Raw genomic sequence first — 22,079 nt, 5'->3', positions numbered from 1 at the left:
AAGTATAGTGTGCAAGGTGCACAATAGGTGATGAAATCAGGGAGGAACTGTGGCCTGGAATGTTAACCTTCGACTTTTCCTCTGAGTAAGAGAGGTGGCTATGGAAGGCTTTGAGAATAAGACTGACATGAAAGCCCTGTGTTTTGGCAAAGTCAGAATGGAGATCTTTATTGAGAATGTATAGTCAGTGGGTGGGTAAGTGTGGAAACCTAGCTAGTCCAGTTAGAAGAGTATTGCAAAAATCCTGCTGAAAGATGAACTTTGCATGATCATGCTTCTCTCTCCTTCCCTCCCTCTTATTTTTGTTGAACAATCAATGTTTATAATGGGGGTTCTGCAAAGTCACTGGATTTTTTATGTTAGGGTTATCAGGATTTCTGGTATATTTTATTTCAAGCATGAAAGAACAGAAGAGTCAGTGAGCAGTCTGAACACTTTTGGTCTGAACAACTGAAAGAATGGGGTTGCTAGCAAATGAAATGCAAAATGCTGTGGATAAAGTTTGAGGTTTGAGGGTGGAGAAAGGATCAGAAATTTTGGACATGTTAAGATGTTTCTTTGACCTCTGCTTGATGGTGAGTAGGTTGTTGGTTATATAGTTCAGTGGAAGGCATTCGTTTGTATGAAGATAAATGTTTGGATGGAAGTTGAAACCCGAAGCAGGATGAGATCACCTGTTGAGTGAGTGAGAATAAGATAGAGATGTCCTGGGACTGAGCCCTTCTGCCCTCCAAGATTAACTAGCCAACAACATAAAAAAGGAAAGCCATATGGGAGAATTCTAGAGCCCAAGTGAAGAAGGTTTTGAACAGAGAAGAGATTGATTAATGTGTTCAATTTTACTAGTAGGTAAATGAAACTATGACCTGAGAAATAGAAGAAAATTAAATGTAGTGAAATAGGACATGTGAATGTGATTAAAAATAACTTTGTTAGAGTGATGAAGGTCTGGTCCAAGTTAATTTTAATAAGAATTAAAAGACAAAAAGATATGGCATAAAAGAGATCAGGGAAATGGGGAAAAGTTTGGGGGAAAGAGGAGGTTGCTTTTGTCTTTGCATGGAAATGGCTGGTGAGCTTTATGTTTTCTCCCTCTATGCAAAAGTTTGAAAGTTCATGTTTCCTTTTTCAGTATATCCTTTATCTGTACTGATGGTCTTAGTGCTTTTCACTTACTAGTTTTGTGTGTGTGTGTTTTTTTTTTTTGGACAGGCAGAGTTAGACAGTGAGAGAGAGAGAGGCAGAAAGAAAGGTCTTCCTTTTCCGTTGGTTCACCCCCCAAAATGGCTGCCACGGCTGGTGTGCTGCGGCCGGCGTGCTGCGCTGATCCGAAGCCAGGAGCCAGGTACTTCTCCTGGTCTCCCATGTGGGTGCAGGGCCCAAGGACCTGGTCCATCCTCCTCTGCACTCCCGGGCCACAGCAGAGAGCTGGACTGGAAAAGGAGCGACCGGGACAGAATCCGGTGCCCTAACTGGGACTAGAACCCGGTATGCCGGCGCCGCAGGCAGACGATTAGCCAAGTGAGCCGCGGCGCTGGCCTCACTTACTAGTTTTTAAAAGTTATGTTTATTTCATTTTTGTTTATTTGGGAGGCAGGCGGAGAGAGAGACAAAGAGAGAGAGAGAACTCCCCAGTCTGCTAGCTCAGTCTCCAAATACCTGTAGAGGCCAAGAGGGCCCAAGCAAGAGGCTAGGAACGTAATCCAGGTCTCCTACACTGTGGCGGGAACACCAGGAACCATCATTTGCAGCCTCCCAGGGTTAGCATGAAGCTGAAGTCAGATGCCGGAGCTGGGAAGCAAATCCGAACTCTCCTATGTGGAGTGCCCTCTCCCTATTATTTTTGAGGTTGTCTATTGCTAATCTGTAAACTCCTTGGCAAGGCACTTAGAGGCCCCAGAGTTAGACTCCCTGGGGTAGAATCTATTCTTGATGACTTCTTAACGGTGTAAGCTTAGACAAATTATCAATCCACCTGGAACTCAATCTTTTCTTTTTTCTTTCTTTCTGTGTGTTTTTCTTTTTTCTATTTTATTTCTTTTTTCGTTTTGGAACTCAGCTTTCTATTTGCAGAATGTAGATAGTGATACTGACCTTCAAGTGTTACTGTGAAGCTCAAAGCACTTTGAAGAGGATGTGGCACATATCAAATGCTCACTAAAAAATTAGCTGATATCATTAGTATCATCATTGGGGCAGCTGCTAATGTCAGACTTACTAATTTTTCTTAAGTTTGATATTGTGATTCTTATCTGCAACATAGAGGGAATGAGCAATTTGATAGATAATGAGTGGATGAAAGATAATCATGAACTTCTTTTGTGCAAGCTTTTACATCATTGTTGGGCCATATATATATATATATATGTATATATATATATAAAAAATTGACTTTTGGTTTCTGAATGAGGAGATAGCAAAACTGAGTGGGATGGCAGTATTATTTTATTATTTGAATCTGTTTTTGCTCATTTTAATTTTGTGCATCAGGATGTATCACTTGATAAATTAATCCACCCATTTTTGAGAATTTGCCTTTTATTTATTTTTCCATTTTAGGCTCGGGAATATAGTGTGTCTTAGGATTTTTAAGGAATTTGTTTTGTTTCTGCTATTTCCATCTAGTTGACAGAGGGATCTTGGATTCACTGCTGTAGTTCTCCAGAGTTCTCAGAAGTGTCTCCTTTCCCATTAATCCATTCATCCTCTGAGAAGGAGTCATTTCTGAGTCAGAGCTGTGGACAGCCAGATTCTCCTGTTTCCAGATGGACTCTAAGACCTTTGGTGGAGGCCTCTGGTTCCTTGGACTTGGGCCTTCTAACTGCAGTGAAGTGCTTTTAAAAACTGGCAGTATCGTTTTTCTTTCAGCATCTGTATGAGGCATTCTTCTTACCACTCAGAGTCTCTGTTTATAGCTTTCATTTGATGGTTTATTGTAATTATTTACTTTTGTTGATCAGTAGTTTTCTTGATACAGACCACATCACAATTGTAAATACAAAGCAACCACACATTTCAGCCTTATATAGTTTCATCTACTTAAGAGAATCAATAATAATGTGATGTTTCTTGACTTCTCTTTCCACATCACTGTTTACTTGTGGATTGAAGTTTCCATGTGCATGTTTTAATTTTTGCCAGGAAAAATCAATCATGTGCACTGTAGCTCTGCTTTAAATTTTATGCCTCATATGACATAGAGTATATAAATAGTATATACATGTTAAGTAGAGAGAAATCTTCTTTCAGGAGATCTTAATTTAGTACCTGGTTTTTCTGATTACATGTACTTTATTGCTTTTAGTTCAGAGGCAGTTTTGTTACTGATTTGTTTTCAAACCAAGCATTTTTCTGGTGAACTTGTTTTCCTATGAATTCTTTTGTCATCCTTTAAAAAAATCTTGCTATTATATGCCAGTTTTGACATGTACTGTATCCCAAGCTATACCTATTTTGCATGTTTCATCCCAATATTTATAATTTCTCAAAAGGAGCAGATCAATACTTTAGATCAAAAAGCTTTCACCTTTGTGAAAACAAGGTAATTTCACTTAAAAATCGCTAGTAGAACTAACTATTATGTAAAGATAGTATAGTTTTTGATTTTTAATATAATATATTTTTTAGACCAGTTTTAGTTCTACCTCAAAATTGAGAAGAAGGTACATAAATAGTGTAGTTTTGAAGTGCAATATAATCACCTGTGAAGTAGCTTTAGAAGATCCAGATGATATTTGCCTCAAAATAAACTTTAAAATGTATTACAATAAAAGCTAATCCTAAATTTTTAAAAAATGAATGAAATATGTTATCTTCCTGTGTATTCCATTTTGGATATGCTACGTTTTTCTCTGTAAGTTTGTTTTAAAAGTAAGTGCTAGATAAAGTAGTTAGCACATGAAACTAACACAGAATTTCTTGTTTTGCTTTTTACCACTCATGAAATTGTTTTGCTTTTTTATGTGTATTTTAATTGCCAAATCATAAAGTTTCACATAGTTTTGCTTTTAAATGGTTAATGAGACATGCCTCTAGAGGGCAATATTTTCTCAACTTTAATTGTCAGAAGGAAACCCTGGCATGCATGACCTGGGATACCTTTGATGTTAATGTTGCATTAGATTTTATAATAGTTCTTCTTTGTTTTTATAATGTTTTCCTGTGACTTATCCAACTTATTCTTCAGGGTTTTCTTAGAGATTTGGACATTGAACATATATTACTATCAAGTAACATCCTTTTTTGAGTCTTCCATCCAGATACCAATTCCTGTGGATGAATTCAAATAATTGAACAGAGTTAACTTTTTTAGTTATTTTATAGGAGCAAGTGGTGTTAGGCTGTTCTAAAAGTTTCTTTTTTTACTTCTTTATATATTCTTGTTTAAGGGCTTGTTATCTGTGATCTTTATTTCACCAGAGTGATTAAATTCCATCACTGAGGCCTCGAGCCATTCTTAGGACTAATAGTTAACCTCATCCTTTCTGTTCTGTTTCCATTGGCTGGATGTTCATTGCCATTATTTAACTTTTTAATACTTTTATTAAATTGATGAAATATATGTATGTATTATGAAACTCTGATAATACCATAATATTACAGTAAAAAAAGGCACGCTCCCTCCCTTCTTTCTCCACTCTGTCCTTCTCTGGAGGCCTCTTGGGTTGACTCGTCTCTGTAATTCTCTCTGTGCCCTTTTCTGTAAATCATGTTAGTTGAAAAGTGGGGTTTCTACACTGAACCCCTAACTTTCTTCTCCATTTTATTCTTTTCAACTTTATCTTCCAATCATATTCTGGTTTTATTTCTACAACTTTTTAATATGCTTATGCTTTTTCTTTGAATGTTTTGCTATAGAATTCTTTTATTTCATAGATTTAAGATTACTTATTTCTTTGAGCAATAGTTTATAATTTTTAAAGTTTTTTTTTTTTTTTTGGACAGGCAGAGTGGACAGTGAGAGAGAGACAGGGAGAAAGGTCTTCCTTTTCCATTGGCCGCTGCAGCCGGCGTGCTGCGGCCAGCACACTGCGCTGATCCGAAGTCAGGAGCCAGGTGCTTCTCCTGGTCTCCCATGCGGGTGCAGGGCCCAAGCACTTAGGCCATCCTCTACTGCCTTCTTGGGCCACAGCTGAGAGCTGGATGGAAGAGGGGCAACCGGGACAGAGTCCGGCACCCCGATCGGGACTAGAACCTGGTGTGCCAGCGCCGCTAGGCAGAAATTAGCCTATTGAGCTGTGGCACCGGCCTAAAGGTTTTTTTTTTTTTTTTTTTTTTTTAAGATTTATTTTGTTTATTTGAAAGAGTTACAGAGGGAGATAGAGACAGAGAGAGAGGTCTTCCATCTGCTTATTCACTCCCCAAATTGACCACAGTTGCTGGAGCTGAGCTGATCTGAAGCCAGGAGCCAGGAGCTTTTTCCTGGTCTCCCATGTGAGTGCAGGGGCCCAAGGACTTGGGCCATCTTCCACTTATTTTCAGGTGCATTAGCAGGGAGCTAGATTGGAAGTGGAGCAGCCGAGACTTAAACCAGTGCCCATATGGGATGCTGGTGCTGCAGGCTGGGGTTTTAACCCACTGTGCCACAGCACCAGCCCCAACAGTTATAATTTAAGTTCTTTGGTTTTTTGGCCTCGTGTAGTATCTTTATTTTGTGAGTTCTTTTTCCAGTAGTTGTGGTTTGATTTTCCTCATAGATGTTAGAGCATGGTTCTCAACCCTGGCATAAAACCTATACTGGATGAATTTAAAAAATACCTATGACTAGGCCCTATCAGACTGGTTATTTAAAATATTGACATCGATGTCTGGTATATGTTGACTGATAAGTGGCTGATGATTCTCTTAATTTATTGTTGTTTTATGATTTTGTGTTTACCTAGCTAATCAATAAGTTAGTGTTAGGTTACTGATTGGAAACCCTTTGAATATGAGAAAGGCATACCAGTGTATAGGTCCCAGTGGACTATCAGATAAGACTGGTTATTTTACTGGGTTACCCACACCAGTCACCATTCAGAGATCTTTTCACTTAGGTCAGTTTCCTCATGAAGGACTCTTTCTCTCTGTTCAAGTTATAGTTGAGGTAGTATAGATTTTCTGGTAGTAAACCAGAAGCTGGATTTCAGGAGCTAAAGGAGTTAAGGTTATTTTTATGTAGAGATGAGAATAAGAAAAAGGATTTGGAAAACTGTTTATATTTTGCTATTGCTTTTTTCATTGAAGAGTTTCATTTAGTAATAATTCTTATCTGGTTCCATTCAAGTAGAAGTAATTCTCTTTAAATGAGATTTTTAGTTTTTGAAGTGAATAAGCATAAAAACTATCCAAAAGAGAAGGGTTAGTTGGGTGGAATAGCTAATTTTGGGAAATGGACAAATTGTCCATTTCTTTATATGCTAATCTAGATAAAGACCTAAAATGTTACTTCAGGTTTGCTATGAAGATAAGTTTGGGAAGGAGCAGAGAGTGGGTAGGTTTCACAGGATATATATTAAACATTGTCTTAATGACTGACTTAAATGAACAGGTTTAAAAACTGTCTTACTGGGTGGTACCAGCGTGAGTTATTTTAAGGTTAAAATCTTAGTAGCAACTAGAAATTTGTTTGTTGATAGTTGGAAACTACAAAAGGGGAGACTGGGGTAAGGGCTTTGCCAAGGTTATGCATACCGAGAAATTGAAACTATGATGGTCCTTCACAGAATAGGGTGAGTAGCATTTTGCATTCGGAGGAGAATGAGAAGAGGAAGAGGATGTAAGGTTCATTGAAAGAGTTATTAACATTGGGTGATGTGTTTTTGCAGGTGAGAATATTGAAGCTAGAATGAGACACAAAAGAGAAACTACTTCAGAACGGACAGAGTGGAATTAATGTGTGCATTGCTGTTGGCAGCTTTGGAAGAGACAGGCTATTCCATAGTCAGTGTTAAGAATCATCTACAGTATGGAATGCTTAATAAATGTTCAGTAATATCTCAGTCTAGTTTTGGAGTGGAGTGAAACGTGTCCACTTGTATAAAATCATCCATGAGGGCAAAAATAAGATGACGGTGTTGATAAATAAGTGTGTGTAGTTTTCTGACAGTGATGTAGCTGATTAGGAAAAAGTGTTCCTATTATAGTGTAGAATTACAGGGAAAGAAGAAGAACCATTGCTTGTGAGATACAGTTTGCCCAAAGATGTTCAATCAAGATGTTGCCTCTCTCTGTGCTTCTTATTCTCAAGGATTTTCTATAAAAGGAGTTTTTATGTACATAGGTAAATTTATGAGTATGCTGTTGGAAAAGTAAATATAGAAGAAGAGAGAGACTTAAACTACTAATATGCATAAGGGATGCTATGTTGAATTTTGTGTGTGTGAACAATTCTCGTTCACAATTGTTGATAATTTAGGCAACTAAATTAAGTATTGGTTTCCTGTTTTTTTTCTTAAGCAGATTATGTAAGCATATTTTGATAGACAGATATTTAAATGATTTTAAGCTGGAAATAAAATATATGTGACTGGAAAAGGTTTTATCTTTCCTGCTGTCAGAAATGCTGATTTGGCCCTTTGGCACTATACTCCCGTCTTTATATGGTTGTTAAAATGTGTTGCTCTTTCCCATCTGAAGGAAATGCATCTTTGACACTTCTCATGACCTGAGTCATGATGCTGAAATAGAGCCAGAAAGTATCCTTAACAGTCATGGGTAAAAAGAAGGAAGGCTTCCGTGGGGGCGGTGGGGAGGAGGCAGTACTGGAGATGGTGGGGAGAAGAAAGTCTTTGCTGTTGTGGCTTGTGTCTTTTTTGATTGTTAGAAAAGTTGCTTACATTTTTCTGCTGTACTTGTATTCAACAGAAAATACTTTGATTTTAATGTTTAATTGTTCCTCAAGACAAGTATAAATTGTTAAACCACAGTTTAAATCTCACAAATAATTCAGTATTTCTTCTTGTTGTAAAGTGTTTATTTTTATTTCTTCACCGATTCTCAATACTTTCGTATCTTGTATGTTCGCTAGTTCAAATAACAAAATTATATTTGTTGAGTCAAGCTGATAGGATTCCGTATTATTCCTTGAACAGTGAAGTACTTCTGTTTGTGCAATGATGGTACTATAGAAAGTTCATGGGAAATGGGGTGATTTTTCTGGAAAAAAGTTTTGAAATCCATGGATATGAAAAGTCTTCACAGTTTGTATACAATCTTTATTAATGAAAATAATAAGCTTATCTTTTAATTGCTTTTTGGTTTTGGTTTTATGTTTGAAAGGCAGAGTTACAGAGAGACAGAGAGAGAGAAGAATCTTTCATCTGCTAGTTCACTCCCCAAATGGCTGTGATGGCCAGGGCTGCACCAGGCTGAAGCCAGAAGCCCAGAGCTTCTTCTGGTCTCCCGTGCGGGTGCAGAGGCCCAAATACTTGGGCCATTTTCTACTGCTTTCCCAGGTACATTAGCAGGGAGCTGGATCAGTAGAGCAGTTGGGTCTCAAACTGGCACCCAAATGGGATACCTGCATTGCAGGCAGAGGCTTAAACTGCTATGCCACAATGCCGACCCCTTCATTCTGTGTTTCAACAGACTTGAAATTGTCTTGTAGGAAACTCATAGTCAGATGAGGATATAATATTTTCAAGAAATAATTTTGATGAAGGCTTATACTTTAGGGAGTTAATTCATCTGTCTTTAGTTTCAAAGATGCTAGATTATGGGGGTTTACTTCTCGAGATTTTTACCTAGGGCCAAACAGCTTCACTTCTGATCACTTAGTTCCAGTAGTAAATTTGAGCTTGATTCTGTGGAGTGGGAAATTTTAAGGAATTTTAATATGATAGTTTCAAGAATAGTTGGGATCCTAAAGTAAGATGTCCAAGATTTTTATTGTGATTATTATTTATACAGAAAATTTGGTTTATCTCTCTAGTGTTAAATAAATGTCATATGTAGGCTCTATTTCTACATGTTTCTTTATATAAATATTGTCAGTTTATACTTTTGTTTGACCTTTTGTTGTTAGAAGGGCATCAAACTGCAATCCTAATATTTAAAAAGAGTTAAAAATTCCTAAAACTTCTTAAATATTAAGAGCAACAGCTCTTAATAAACTTATTTTATCCCAGAATCTTGGAGTATGCTAAGAATAATAAACTTTCCACTTTTAAAGAGAAGATTTTGTTCATTCAGTTAGTAATTTGGGTCGACTGTGTAATTGAAACTAAGTTGTATGAAACTTTTCATAAAGTTTTAAAAATATTTCTGTAGAACTCCTCACAGTCCTATTATTCTTCCTCTTTTATATTTTTCTGTCTTGGGAATATTTTTTCTAACTTTTTTTGTAAGTTTTTTTATGTATTGGAAAGGCAGAGTTACAGAGAGGCAGAGGCAGAGAGAGAGAGAGAGAGAGAGGTTTTCCATCAGCTGGTTCACTCCCCAAACAGCTAGAATGGCCAGAGCTGGGCCAGTCAGAAGCCAGGAGCCAGGAGCTTCATCCCAGTCTCCCATGTGGGTGTAGAGGCCCAAGGACTTGGGCCATCTTCTGTTGCTTTTCCAGGCCACAGCAGAGAGCTGGGTCGGAAGTGGAGCAGCCGGGACTTAACCCGATGCCTATATGGGATGTCGGCACTGGGGTGGCGGCTTTGCCCTCTATGCCACAGTGCCAGCCCCTGTTTCTTTTTTATTTTATTTTATTTATTTTTTTGATAGGCAGAGTGGACAGTGAGAAAGAGAGAGACAGAGAAAAAGGTCTTCCTTTTCCTTTGGTTCACCCCCCAATAGCCGCTGTGGCCGGTGCGCTGCAGCCTGTTTCTAACTCTTGATCACATCTCCTTTCTAGTCTCCTTTTTTCCTTTTAAGTTTTTAACCCTCTTTGTTCTAGGCTCTCTGTAGTACTTTTTACAGTAGTTTAAATTATATTCTTATATGTAGCTTAAACTCCACTTATGATTTCAGTGATAATGGTTGTCTCTTTGTTACTTCAAAGTTTTAAATTTAATTTAGTTTATTTTATATTTCTTAATTTTTAAAATTTATTTGAGAGACAGATAAGTGAGAGAGCCAGCCTCCATTCACTGATCCACTCCCCATGTACCTGTTAACAGCCTAGGCGCTGTTCCAGTTGAAGTTGGGAACCTGGAACTCAATCCAGGTTTCCCTCATGGGTGGCAGCAGATCAGTTCCTTCAGTCAGCACCACTGCCTCCCAGGGTGTGCATTAGCAGGAACTGGAGCTGGAGTTGGATATCGGACCCAAGTACTCCTATACGGGACATGGTCTGCTTCTTCTTTTTTAAAAAAAGATTTATTTATTTGAGAGGTAGAGTTACAGACAGAGAAAAAGGGAGACAGAGAGAGAGGTCTTCCATCAGCTGATTCACTCCCTAAATGGCAGCAATGGCAAGAGCTGGGCTGATCTGAAGCCAAGAGCCAAGTGCTCCTTCCAGGTCTCCCATGTGGGTTCTGGGCCATCTTCTACTGCTTTCTCAGGCCATAGAGAGCTGGATTGGAAGAGGAGCAGCTGGGACATGAACTGGTGCCCATATGGGATGCCGGGGCCACAGGCGGCGACTTTACCCAATAAGTCACAGTGCTGGCCCCCAGGATTCAGGCTTCTTAGCCAGTTGTTAACCACTAGACCAAATACCTGTTCCTGTTCAGTTGATCTGCACTTTAAGGAAAGAAAAATATTTAAATTTATATGTTACCATAGCTAATACATTAAGATAATTATGAGTAAGTCAGAATGTGTTCAGAATGAAACCAAAAAACTATCTAAAGCATTATTTATCATGAATATATATGTATTTATATATATTTAGTCTAATTATTGAATAACTAGTATAATGTAATTTCTTTTGATAAGCACTAGCAAAACTCCATAGAGGTTATTTTTTATGTACTGGCAACAAGTGATGACAATATCATTAATAACCTCAATCCCCTTCTTGGGTGGGGGGGATGGTTAGATTCTTATTTTCTAGTGTATTGTGTGGGACATTTATCTTTCTGCCTTCCCACTGTTTGTCAAAGTACCTGTAGTAATTCCTATGGTGACATAAACTGTTTACTTGAAAAAACCTCAAGTGTTTCCCAGTATTTTTACTTCATCATCTATCACTTCTAAAAAAAGTTTAGGCCAAAGCAATGTCTATTCAGAATTGTCTCTCTTTTATTATGTCACTTGGGCTGTGTGTCAACAGTCTTTTAAAATGTATCTAAATACATATGTTCATACATCTACACCCACCCCCACTTACATATATGAAGTTCATTTTCTTTTATTTGTGTGTTCTGCCCTCCTCTACTCCTGTGAACAAGCATTGCTTCCGCCCAGTTTGGTATGTGGGTCAGAAGGCACTGTTTCTCACCAGGGCGCTGCTGTTTCCTTTTCCTACTTGAGTAGATTACAGATTATACTGGAACATGCCTGAGAAAAGGTCAGAAAGGAGGGTGAAAGTCCTGGAACTGCAGCTGGGAAGCCTGTCATTCTCATCTAGGAAGGAGGGGGGAGGGTAAGCAGAGAGAGACAGAGAGAGTGGGTCCAGTCCAGCCAGAAGTCACCCACATGCAGGAAGTTCCCATTTGCCCAGGATACTTTATGTATTCTGTGAGGATTTTATTTAATTTTCATGAGCAGTTATGCAGAATTTGGTTGAGAAAACTTCGATGTTAAATTAGTTGGCATACAAGTGCTAAGCAGTGGTTTTAACTTCGCAGAGACCCTATTTTCATTACTTGCATCAGTAGAATATTAGGGGCAAACCAAAAACTTTGGTTTTCTGTGGAAAGGAAAAAAGCTCTTTAAAATTCATTACCTAACTTTTGCTTTGGAGTGATATGCAGACAATATGAAGTCTACATGTTATCTTAGAGTATGAGAAGAGTTAGGAGGAGGAGATAGGTATTGGAAATACTTGGGAATAGGGCTGTTTCTGTAGAATTTCCTTCTGATGGGGGAGCAAGGACTCACACTGATGTTAAGTTTCAGTGTACCTCATTAATCCAGGTTCAGATGAACAGATCAGAGACAATGAAAGCTTTCTTTAGTAGGACTGTAGTGGATTTTTGGTAACTGTGTGGGGAAGTAATGAAAACAGAATTTGATAAAATTGTAGGAGCCTCTATACTCATCCCCATGGATTTCAAAATGCTTTGCAACAGGGCGAAGATTTGGCCTGGCAGTAAAGATGGCAGTTGGGACGCCAGTGTCACACATTGTAAAGTAGTAACTGGGTTGTGGTTCCAGTTTCCTGCTAGTGCAGACGCTAGGAGGCAGTGGTAGTGGTAATGGTTCAAATAGCTAGACTCCTGTCATGCTCCAGGGAGACGTGGATTGAGTTTCTTGGCTTATGAGTTCTGTGTCCCAAAAACCAGGGACATTTAGGGGCAGACCATTGGTTGGGAGTCCTCTCTCCATCTCGCTGTCTTTGTCTTTCTGCTTCTCAAATAAGTACATTATAAAATCTTTTAAACATTTATTGAACCAAAACAAACTTTTTTTTCAATTCCATTGAATTATAGGAAGATACCTTATAAATCTTCAGAAAAGTAGAGTGCTTGAATTGAATAAAGTGTGTGTGTCCATAGTAAGAAGGAAAAAGTTAGTAGCTGTTCCTAGGGCAGCATTAATGCTGCCTACCATTCTTTTATTCTTTTACAAATGAATATCTACCATTTCTATACCTGTGTATCCCTACATCTTTAATGTCAACAAAAGGACTGTGGTAAACAATCATCCAGGTGCTCTGTGTGGTCCACTTTATTTTATTGTAGTTTTACCTCTCAAAAACACACAAAAACTTTCTTTTCTGTTTCATTGATAATCATACTTTTAAAGGTTCTTTCTGATCTTACTGTTATCCTTTGATTGCTGAGTGTTAATCTAACTGATTTTATTTCCCTCGCTTCACAATGTAGTAGCAGAGGGAAACTTTTTGGAGAGGGGCTATAATGCATACACACATACAGGTAGACTGATACTAACTTTAGTAGCATAATCTGAAGTGTCCAACAATTTAAGAGTCTTGTTTGCTTCAGAACTTTCCAGCAGTTTGCCACATTCACATGTTGTCACATCGCTGCGTTCAGAAGCTAAGAATACCAACCCAGCAGCTTCTGCATAGAGGGAAAAGATAAAACAGAAAGGAGTCAAGCTTTGCAGGCACATTACCTGGGAGTTGCTGCTGATGTCTTTTCCACAAATGTCCAAGTTTGTCAAAGCCCAGTAAATCTTGGAAAGTTTATTTTCCTTGTAGCATCTGTGTTTTATAATGGGTCTTTTAATTTGTTTTTACTTTGTCTGCAGGGATTTCTTTTGTCCGGAGTTTCAGACTCTGTCTTTTTTTTCCTGTGGAAGTGAGTCCGTTAATGATGACTGGTTTGGGAATAGGCCTCTCTGCAAAACTGACCTGACAAGCTCTTTCTCCAGCGCAGCGACAAAGCCCATTGTTATTTTCTGTGTTCACGGTTATCCCCAGCTTAATCCATTTTTCCTCTGTGTTTTTATAGCAAGGAACGTCTGGGAAAACATGATGTGGGACAAAGCATAAATAAGGTGGCATTTTGAAGTTAGCTGAAATTTTAGTAAACAGATCATACATACCGTGTCAATCCCACATGTGGAGGGCGTGGTTCTATGAGGCAGTGTGGAGATTTAGAGCTTCTGTGTGCCTGAGTCGTAGGTTCTGACAGGTATTCTGTATCCAAAAGGTCTCAGAGAGGGGGAATAACACAAAAAACTCATGAGATTGTTTTCATACTTCCTTTTTCAAAAATGTAGACTTGTTTGAGATAAACACAGAAAGTCAGTGGTTGAAACCCCAGAGTGAACTGTTCTTGCTTAGTGCTTTGTATTTTAGCATTAAAAACAGTAACAGTAAACAAAAACAGAATGGAATCAAAATATCACAGTTTTAAACATCAGGGCATATTTTAAAAATTCTGATTTTTCAATGATTTTTCTATTCCCAGATAGAATTCCTGCTTTAATTTATTGAGAAACCATTTTATTGGAACTTAGAATATTTTTCCCCCAAGAGAACTGTGGGGACTGGTAAACCTCTAAAGGATCAAAGCTCCAGTGGCTTTGGATAAAGACCCGAAAGCCTGCAGGCTTAGGCAAGTTTATCTATAGAGGAAGCCCAAGAAAGTAGGATGAGAGTCTTAGAAGAGCTTATTTTCTCATGAGATTTTTGGGACTTCCTCTGTCTGGTTGTGCCAGAAATACTGTGAGAATATCCATTCTCATGGCATTTGTCACTTACAGGTCTTGTCCCAGCTGAAATTTGAAAGTATAATGGTGTGTGAAATATTTTATGTATCTTAAGGCTCCATGAATCCCATTGCTGAAGCTGCCATTAAACCATCTCTGTTCTTTTCCTTGTACTTCTACAATAAAGAGAAAAGACAAAAGTGTAGTAAATAAGGGAAAGGAAGGTGACACATTTATGGAGTGACTCTCTTCATAGATCTCAGCAATGTTTCTTTTTATTATTACTATCACATATATTCCTGAGAGATGACACAAAGAAAGAGAGAAACAATAGGGCTAGAGTTCATCTAGCTCCATGAGCAATACTAGAGGCCTCTTCCTGCTGAACCTTGTTACACTAGGGGGCTTGAGGTTTAATGAAACTTCCTCGCTTGAAAATTTAGGCATGATTTATACACAAGGAAGTGTCTGAAGATCTCTTCGAAAGTCTGGGCTCCTGGCGGAGTCAACAGGAGGCTAAGCAGGATGGTAAAGGCCAGGGACTTGGGTCTTCTGGCTATGTTCTGAAGTACTTTGAGTCCCCTCCAAGATTACTTTTTATATAGATCATATGCCTGTATTTTTCTTTGACTTCTGAATGTGCAAAAAAATATTTCTTTCCTATATTCAGCATTTATTGAACTGTTAATGATTAGTAAGACATTGTCTTTAATCTGGAGGAGTCACCCATCTCGTGGACGATAAATCTGGAGTTTTGTTACTTTGGAGCTGAATTAAAACAAAGACAAGAAGTTGTGCAAAAATCATTCGAACAAGTTTTTAACACTAGAACAGAGAAGAAAGGGTCTTCATGCTTTTTTATGTATTTGAGTTATTTTTAGATGTGTATTATTTACATGTAGTTCATGTGTCGTCTGTGGAGATTTGTGGTTTTATCTAGTTCCTTTTACTAGCCCCTAGTGCTGTTCATACACTTCTGATTGTATTCCTTATTTTATGTTAGAAAAATAATCGGAAGAAATAGACTCACTCCCCTATGATCAAAATTTTTGGAACAATCTTTTCTGCTTTTTATAGTTGTCTTTTAAAATAGTAATGAAGGGGCCAGTGTTGTGCCATAGCAGGTTAATCCGCCACCTGTGACACAAGCATCCCATATGGACACTGGTGCAATTCCCAGATGCTCCACTTTCCATCCAGTTCCCTAATGTACCTGGGAGGGCAGTGGAGGATGGCCCAACTACTTGGGCCCCTGGACCCACGTGGGAGATCTAGAAGAAGTTCTTGTCTCCTGGTTTTGGTCTGGCCCTCCTCTGACTGTTGTGGCCATTTAGGGTGTGACCCAGCGGATGGAAGACCTCCGTTCACCCCCCTGCCCCTGCTCTCTGCCTCTTCCTCTCTATGGCTCTGACTTTCGAATAAATAAATAAATATTTTTTAGATATTTATTTATTTATTAGGAAGGCAGAGCTACTGAGGGAGACAGACAGAGAGAGAGAGACAGAGAGGCTTTCCATCCACCGGTTCACTCCCCAAATGGCTGCAGTGGCCAGAGGTGGAGCTGCACCAATCTGAGGCCAGGAGCCAGGAGCTTCTTACAGGTCTCCCACATGGGTACAGGGGCCCAAGGACTTGGGCCATCTTCTACGGCTTTCCCAGATGCATTAGCAGGAAGCTGGATCAGAAGTGGAGAAGCGAGGGCTCAAACTGGCACCCATATGAGTTGCCAGCAAAGCAGGTAGAGGCTTAACCTACTATGCCACATTGCCGGCCCCAATAAATCTTTTTTAGAAAAGAGAGAATTCCTATTTAAAAACAAATAAATAAGTGATAATGAAAATAATTCTTTCCTCTTTGCTCCTGAGACATTTTTCAGATTTATTTATTTATTTGACATTTATTTATTTGAAAGTCAGAGTTACACAGAGAAAGAAAGAGAGGCAGAGAGAGAGAGAGAGAGAGAGAGAGAGAGGTCTTCCATCTGCTGGTTCACTCTCCAATTGGCCACAACGGCTAGAGCTGCCCTGATCCGGCCCTTCCTCCAGGTCTCCCACGTGAGTGCAGGGGCCCAAGGATTTGCGCTTTTACCGCTTTCCAGGCCGTTGCAGAGAGCTGGATTGTAAGTGGAGCAGCCCATATGAGATGCCGGTGCTGTAGGCGGTGGCTTTACCTGCTACACCGCAGTGCTGGCCCATCATATATCTTTATTAGCATGTTTTTCTTTTTAAATTTTTTGTTCATATGCCTTTCTGCACCATTATGTTATGAACTCTTTGAAAATCCCTGTGATGTTTTCACCCAGGATTTTTTGTACAGGGCCTAACGTAAGAATGAATGTTGAATGAAGTCTTTGGTGTGCTATTTCATCTGTTAATGTCTTCTTTTCAGCACCCATCCTTAAATCTTTTTCTGTGTCTATTACCTTGATCATGTTTAATCAGTTTCCTTTGTCCCTTACTTTGACTTTGCCATTTTTCTATTATCCTGTTGTGGACTATCAGAAATACTAGCATTTTAATCTTGATTTTGCCTTCCTTAACCATGCCTTTCTTGACCATTTTATTAACCTAGCTTTTTCTTCCATTAAAACTGTTTTGGGGCCACGCTGTGGTGCAGTGGGTTAAAGCCATGGCTTGCAGTGCTGGCATTCCATATGGGTGCTTGTTTGAGTCCCGGCTGCTCCACTTCTGATCCAGCTCCCTGCTAATGTGCCTGGGAAAGCAGCAGAGGATGGCATGAGCCTTTGGGCCCCTGCACCCATGTGGGAGACCCAGAAGAAGCTCCTGGCTCCTGGCTTTGGATTGGCTCAGGTCTGACTGCTGTGGCCATTTAGGGAGTGAACCAGTGGATAGAAGACCTCTCTCTGTAAATTCTTTCAAATAAATAAAATAAATCTTTTTTTAAAAAAACATTATGTTTCTAAATTGCTTGGCATATCCTATGAGATAGACTGGGAACATAAAATATTCACAATTTGTTTTCCTCTTTCAGATGTGCTCGATTTAAGACAGAATGTGTTATAGACAGATATACCATGAGAAGCCCACAAATGCTCTGGTGTTTTCTTGAGAACACAATAGCAGGTTGAGAAGGATAGTTCTGGAGTGCACTGTGTGCTATTCTGAGGTTCTTCTTTACACTGGAGAGACAGTGAAGCATTTTAAATCATGGCAACTAAACCACATTATTTGGAACTTCTCAGTGAATCACTTCATTTTTCCAGCCCACTCATCTATGGAGTTCAGTGACCTCAACATCTATTCTGTTCCCTTGCTAAATAACTTACCTAATTTCCCACTCTTCCTTTCATTTCAGAGTTCCTCTGATTTCCCTTACACATCTTCTATGATTAGATTCCTCCTTACTGCTCACGTAGTGACATACCTTTATATCTCTCTTCCTGCATATTACTTTTTGTGCCTAGACTACTCTATCTTCCCTACACTTGTCCAAGTAGGTCACGTCCTGTCTGCCTCATGTGCCCTTTTCCAAATACATTTCCCATATGTACTTATCTTTAGTTTTAGACAGTGAGCACTTAATCATTCCTGTGTCATGCACATTAGACTGTAAATTTTGGTGTAATAGGGAATATTGTCCCTCACTGCTATTATCTTAGGCTAAAATAGTTGACAGATAATTTAGTTACAATGGTGTACACAATTCTTGAGTTTTATTAGCTTGTGACATTTGTAATGTTGCAGTCTCACTTTGGATCCTGATTTAATAATAGACTAGTTGACTGGTGATGAATATAATACAATTTACATCTATATTGGCTGCAAAAATGAGATAATAAATCACTTTAAATGTTTAATTATTAAAAAAGTTTTTCTGTTATTCTTGCACAAATATGAAAAGTTGTTATCGAATTCCCCTCTTTATATTTTATGCAAGGCTCTGTGTTATTTAAGTGTAATATTATTGTCTAATTTATTAAACAGCTTAAAACATCTTGTACACTTTGTAAATACTGTCTTATGATACCCCTACAACAAGTATAGATTGCTTCTAATAACTTTAATGTGTATTCTTCACTGGAAATTTGGGAGATAAGGAGATAAAGATTTACTTTACTTACATGAACATTTTTCTTTCACCTTAATTTGTGAAAGAGGAATTTACCAAAAGTTAGCTTGATAATTCCATAAAATAAGGTATCTAAGGAGGAAGTAGCATGAGGTTAAGCTGTTAACAATTTTTCTGCAAGGGAGTTTTGCTTTTTCACTGCCTTTGTTAAGTGCTATGTGGAATGTCTCTATCTTGAATCACACTTTTTAAAAAATTGACATACTTGGAGGCAGTGGGGGTGGGGTAAGGAAAACAGTTTTATCTGCTGGTTTACTTCCCAAATGCCAGCAACAGGGCTGAAGCTAGGACCAGACTCAGTTCTGGTCTCCTGCATGAATTGCAGGAACCAAGTCACTTGAGCCATCACTGCTGCCTCCCAGGATCTGCATTAGCAGGTAGCTGGAGTCAACAGTCAGAGCCTGCTACGGTATGGGATGCTGTGTCTTAGTGGCTGGGCTGAATGCCTGCCCTGAATCATGCTATTTTGAAAATGAGTGTCTTGGAAGTGGGCATTTAGTCTCGTGATTTTGTTTTCAGACCAGTTTTTTTCCCCCTAACTTCAATTAACTTGAAAATTCAAGTATGTTTATGATACCTATTATTTAAAAAATAACATTTATTACTAAATAAATAAGGTAACTTTTATAAGAAGTCAAGAACAGCAATTTGCAATTAATATTAGGTCAATAAAATCTTTTCTATATGAAAGAGTTGTTGGATTATAAACGCTGAACCCATTTTGTTAGATGGAATATGAGGTAATTTTTATAACATTTCTCTCTAAATCATGAATTAATAAGAATCGCTAAAAAACTACCGAATTCCCAAAGATCTGATTTGTGAAAGGATAACATGGAGATCAATAGAACTAAGCTTATACATTCATGGTCAATTGATTTTTGACAAAGGTGGAAAGCCGATTAATGTAGAAAGGATAATCTTTTTAACAAGTGGTGATGGAACAATTGGATGTCTGTGTTAGACACAGTGAACCTCAACCCTCATCATTTCTATAGGAATTAACAAAACAAAGAAAAAGAAAAGAAAACCACCATCTGCACTTGTCCTGTCTGTCCAACTTTGTACTGGAAGCTCTTGCTAGGGAAAGTAGACAAAACGAAACAGAAGGCATCCAGAATGGGAAGGAAGTAGTACAACTGTCTCTTTTTTTGAGCATGACATAGTCTTCTATGTAGAAAATCCTCACAAACCATAGAAATTAGTAGATCTAAGAAATGAGTTCAGCTAAGTTGTAGAATGAGTAATAAGTACATTTATCTGTTATCTGTATAATCTGAAATATGCAATTAATAAAATTCCATTTACAAATTAGATCAAAAAGAATAAAATAATTGGTAATAATTAAACAAAAATGTACAGAACTTATGCCCTTAAAACTACAAAACAGCATAGTATAGTTTTGTGTAGTAAGTTGTGGTGTAGTAGGTTAAGCCACACTGTGCAGCACCAGCATCCTATATGAGTGCTAGTTCAAGTCCCGGCTACTCAAGTTCCCATCCATCTCCCTGTTAATGTGCCTGGGAAAGCAACTGAGGATGACCCAAGTCCATGGGCCTCAGCATTCATGTGGGAGACATAAGAAAAACTCCTGGCTCCTGGCTTTGACCTGGCCCAGTCATGGCCATTGCGACCGTTTGGGGAGTGAACCATTGGATGGAAGATTCTCTCCCTCTCTCTTCCCCCCACCTTCCTTCTCTTTGTAACTCTGTCCTTCAAATAAATAAAAATAAATCTTAAAAAAAAAAAAAAAAACAAGAACAAAAAACCCCACAACATAGTAGGAAATTATATAGTACCTAAGTAAATGGAAAGGCATTTTGTGTTTTTGGATGGCAATATTATTGAGATTGCAGTAGGGACTCCTAAAAAAATCCATGGGGCGTTTGTTCCAGGATTATGTTGGTTACCAAATCCACGATGGTTAAGTCCCTTATTTAAAATGGCATATTATTTGCATATAACTTATCCATATCCCCTTATTTCCTTTAAATTGACTCTAGATTACTTCTAATTGGTAATACCAAGGAGCTTCAAAAAGTTTGTGGAAAATGGAAGTAAAACATAAATTTATTTTATTACTGCATTTTTTTGAAATCGATATGTGATTGTTTATGCATTTCCATGAACTTTTTGAAGACCCTTGTATCTTTTTCTCATTTTTAATGCTATGCAGATAATTCTTATACTCCATTGTGTAGAGAATAATTATGGTGGGGCAGGGACAGAAGTCTGTTCATGTTCAGTACAGACACAACCATCATAGGTCTAACTGCAAGGTACATGAATGTTCCTAGGCAAATGGACAGTGGTTAAGCAGTGAGTGCAGGAGAGACCCTGAGGATCCATGAAATGGTGGGAGGCTACAGCAGTGTGTCTACACATTGCTTCATTCTCATGGATTTAGCATAGTGCTCAGCATGTGACAAATTCAAGTTTTTCTTTTTGTAACTTTCTGGACATTTTTTCCTTCTAAATATTTCCAGTGCACTGTTGGTTGAATCTACAGGTGCAGAACCTTTGGATACTGAGGGCTGACTATACTCTTTAAATTGGTCAACAGGTTCATTGGAGTCCCTATCAAAAGCCCTACTGAATTTTCTCAGAAATTGACAAGGTATAGATGAAAGCAGTCAATTTTATTTGATATAATGACCCATTGAAGAAAGTCAACAAACTACATTGACTGTCTTCAGAAAGATAAGCAATTCATTCCCTATCCCCAAAGAATATATTACTCTTTTATAATCCAGTCACATTGGTTGTTACCAGGATACTTTGTTTTTTTCCTATTCATTAACTGTAACTGTAATTCATTTGACATTTGATTTTTTTTCTTAAATAAGTACTGAAGTGAATTAAAACCTTATCAGAGTTTGGGATCCTTCCTTTGATGATGTTTTTCTAATTTTTCTCTTTGTAGGGAAACTGAATAGCCAAGACTCATACAACAATTTTACCAACAACAATCCTGGCAACCCTCGACTCTCTCCTCTCCCCAGCTTGATGGTAGTGATGCCACTTGCACAGATCAAGCAGCCAATGACCTTGGGGACCATCACCAAACGAACAGGGTAAGACCTCAGGCTTCATTTTTTTTTTTTTTTTTTGCAGCTGTTTTAAATGGTTGAATGAATAAAAGTAAAACATACTTTTTCTATCTGTGGTTTTGATTATATTCTTCATCTCGAGCCCATATGAAACTTAATGGCAGCAGATTAAGTACAAAGTCTAGAACTTGCACAAACATGCTCACGCATATCCCTAGAAAAAACAGCAGTGACAAGTTGTGAAAACTAGTATTGACTAATAAGAACCAGATCCATCTACTCAATCTTGTATTTATTGGCCCCTGGCTTTGCTTGATAATACAGTTTGATTTTGTTTTGGTTTTTGTAGACATCATCAGGATTTAAAATGACTTCCAACTTTTTTTTTAAGATTTATTTATTTATTTGACCTGCAGTTACAGACAGACAGAGGGAAAGACAAAGTCCTTCATCTGCTGATTCACTCTCCAAATGACTGCAACGGCCAGAGCTGGGCTGATATGAAGCCAAGAGCCAGGAGCTCCCAAGTGGGTACAGGGGCCCAATCAATTGGATCATTTTCCTCTGCTTTCCCAGGCCATCAGCAGGGAGCTGGATTGGAAGTGGAGTAGCTGGGACGTGAACCGGCGCCCATATGGATGCCGGCACTGCAGGCGGAGGCTTAGCCTAGTACGCCACAACACTGGCCCCGTGACTTCCAAATTTTGGCAGACCCCATTAATAAGGAGAGAGCGTTAGCTGGTAACT

The 22,079-nt window shown here is 38.4% G+C and overlaps 1 protein-coding gene across 6 annotated transcripts in view; it reads left to right on the top strand.

Annotated features, from left to right (window-relative positions):
* Window positions 1-22,079, top strand: part of BCAS3 (BCAS3 microtubule associated cell migration factor) — a 602,204-nt gene that overhangs the window by 237,609 nt on the left and 342,516 nt on the right. For all 6 annotated transcript variants that reach the window (XM_062215515.1, XM_062215514.1, XM_062215517.1 and 3 more), the window contains exon 16: window positions 21,206-21,356. In XM_062215515.1, coding sequence (XP_062071499.1) covers window positions 21,206-21,356 — 151 coding nt within the window. The remainder of the gene's footprint in view (window positions 1-21,205; window positions 21,357-22,079) is intronic.

The sequence above is a fragment of the Lepus europaeus genome, chromosome 18 (genome assembly GCF_033115175.1).
Source record: "Lepus europaeus isolate LE1 chromosome 18, mLepTim1.pri, whole genome shotgun sequence".
NCBI classification, from domain to species: domain Eukaryota; kingdom Metazoa; phylum Chordata; class Mammalia; order Lagomorpha; family Leporidae; genus Lepus; species Lepus europaeus.
The sequence above is the reverse complement of the archived record's forward strand: the minus strand, read 5'-3'. Positions and strand labels throughout refer to the sequence as shown.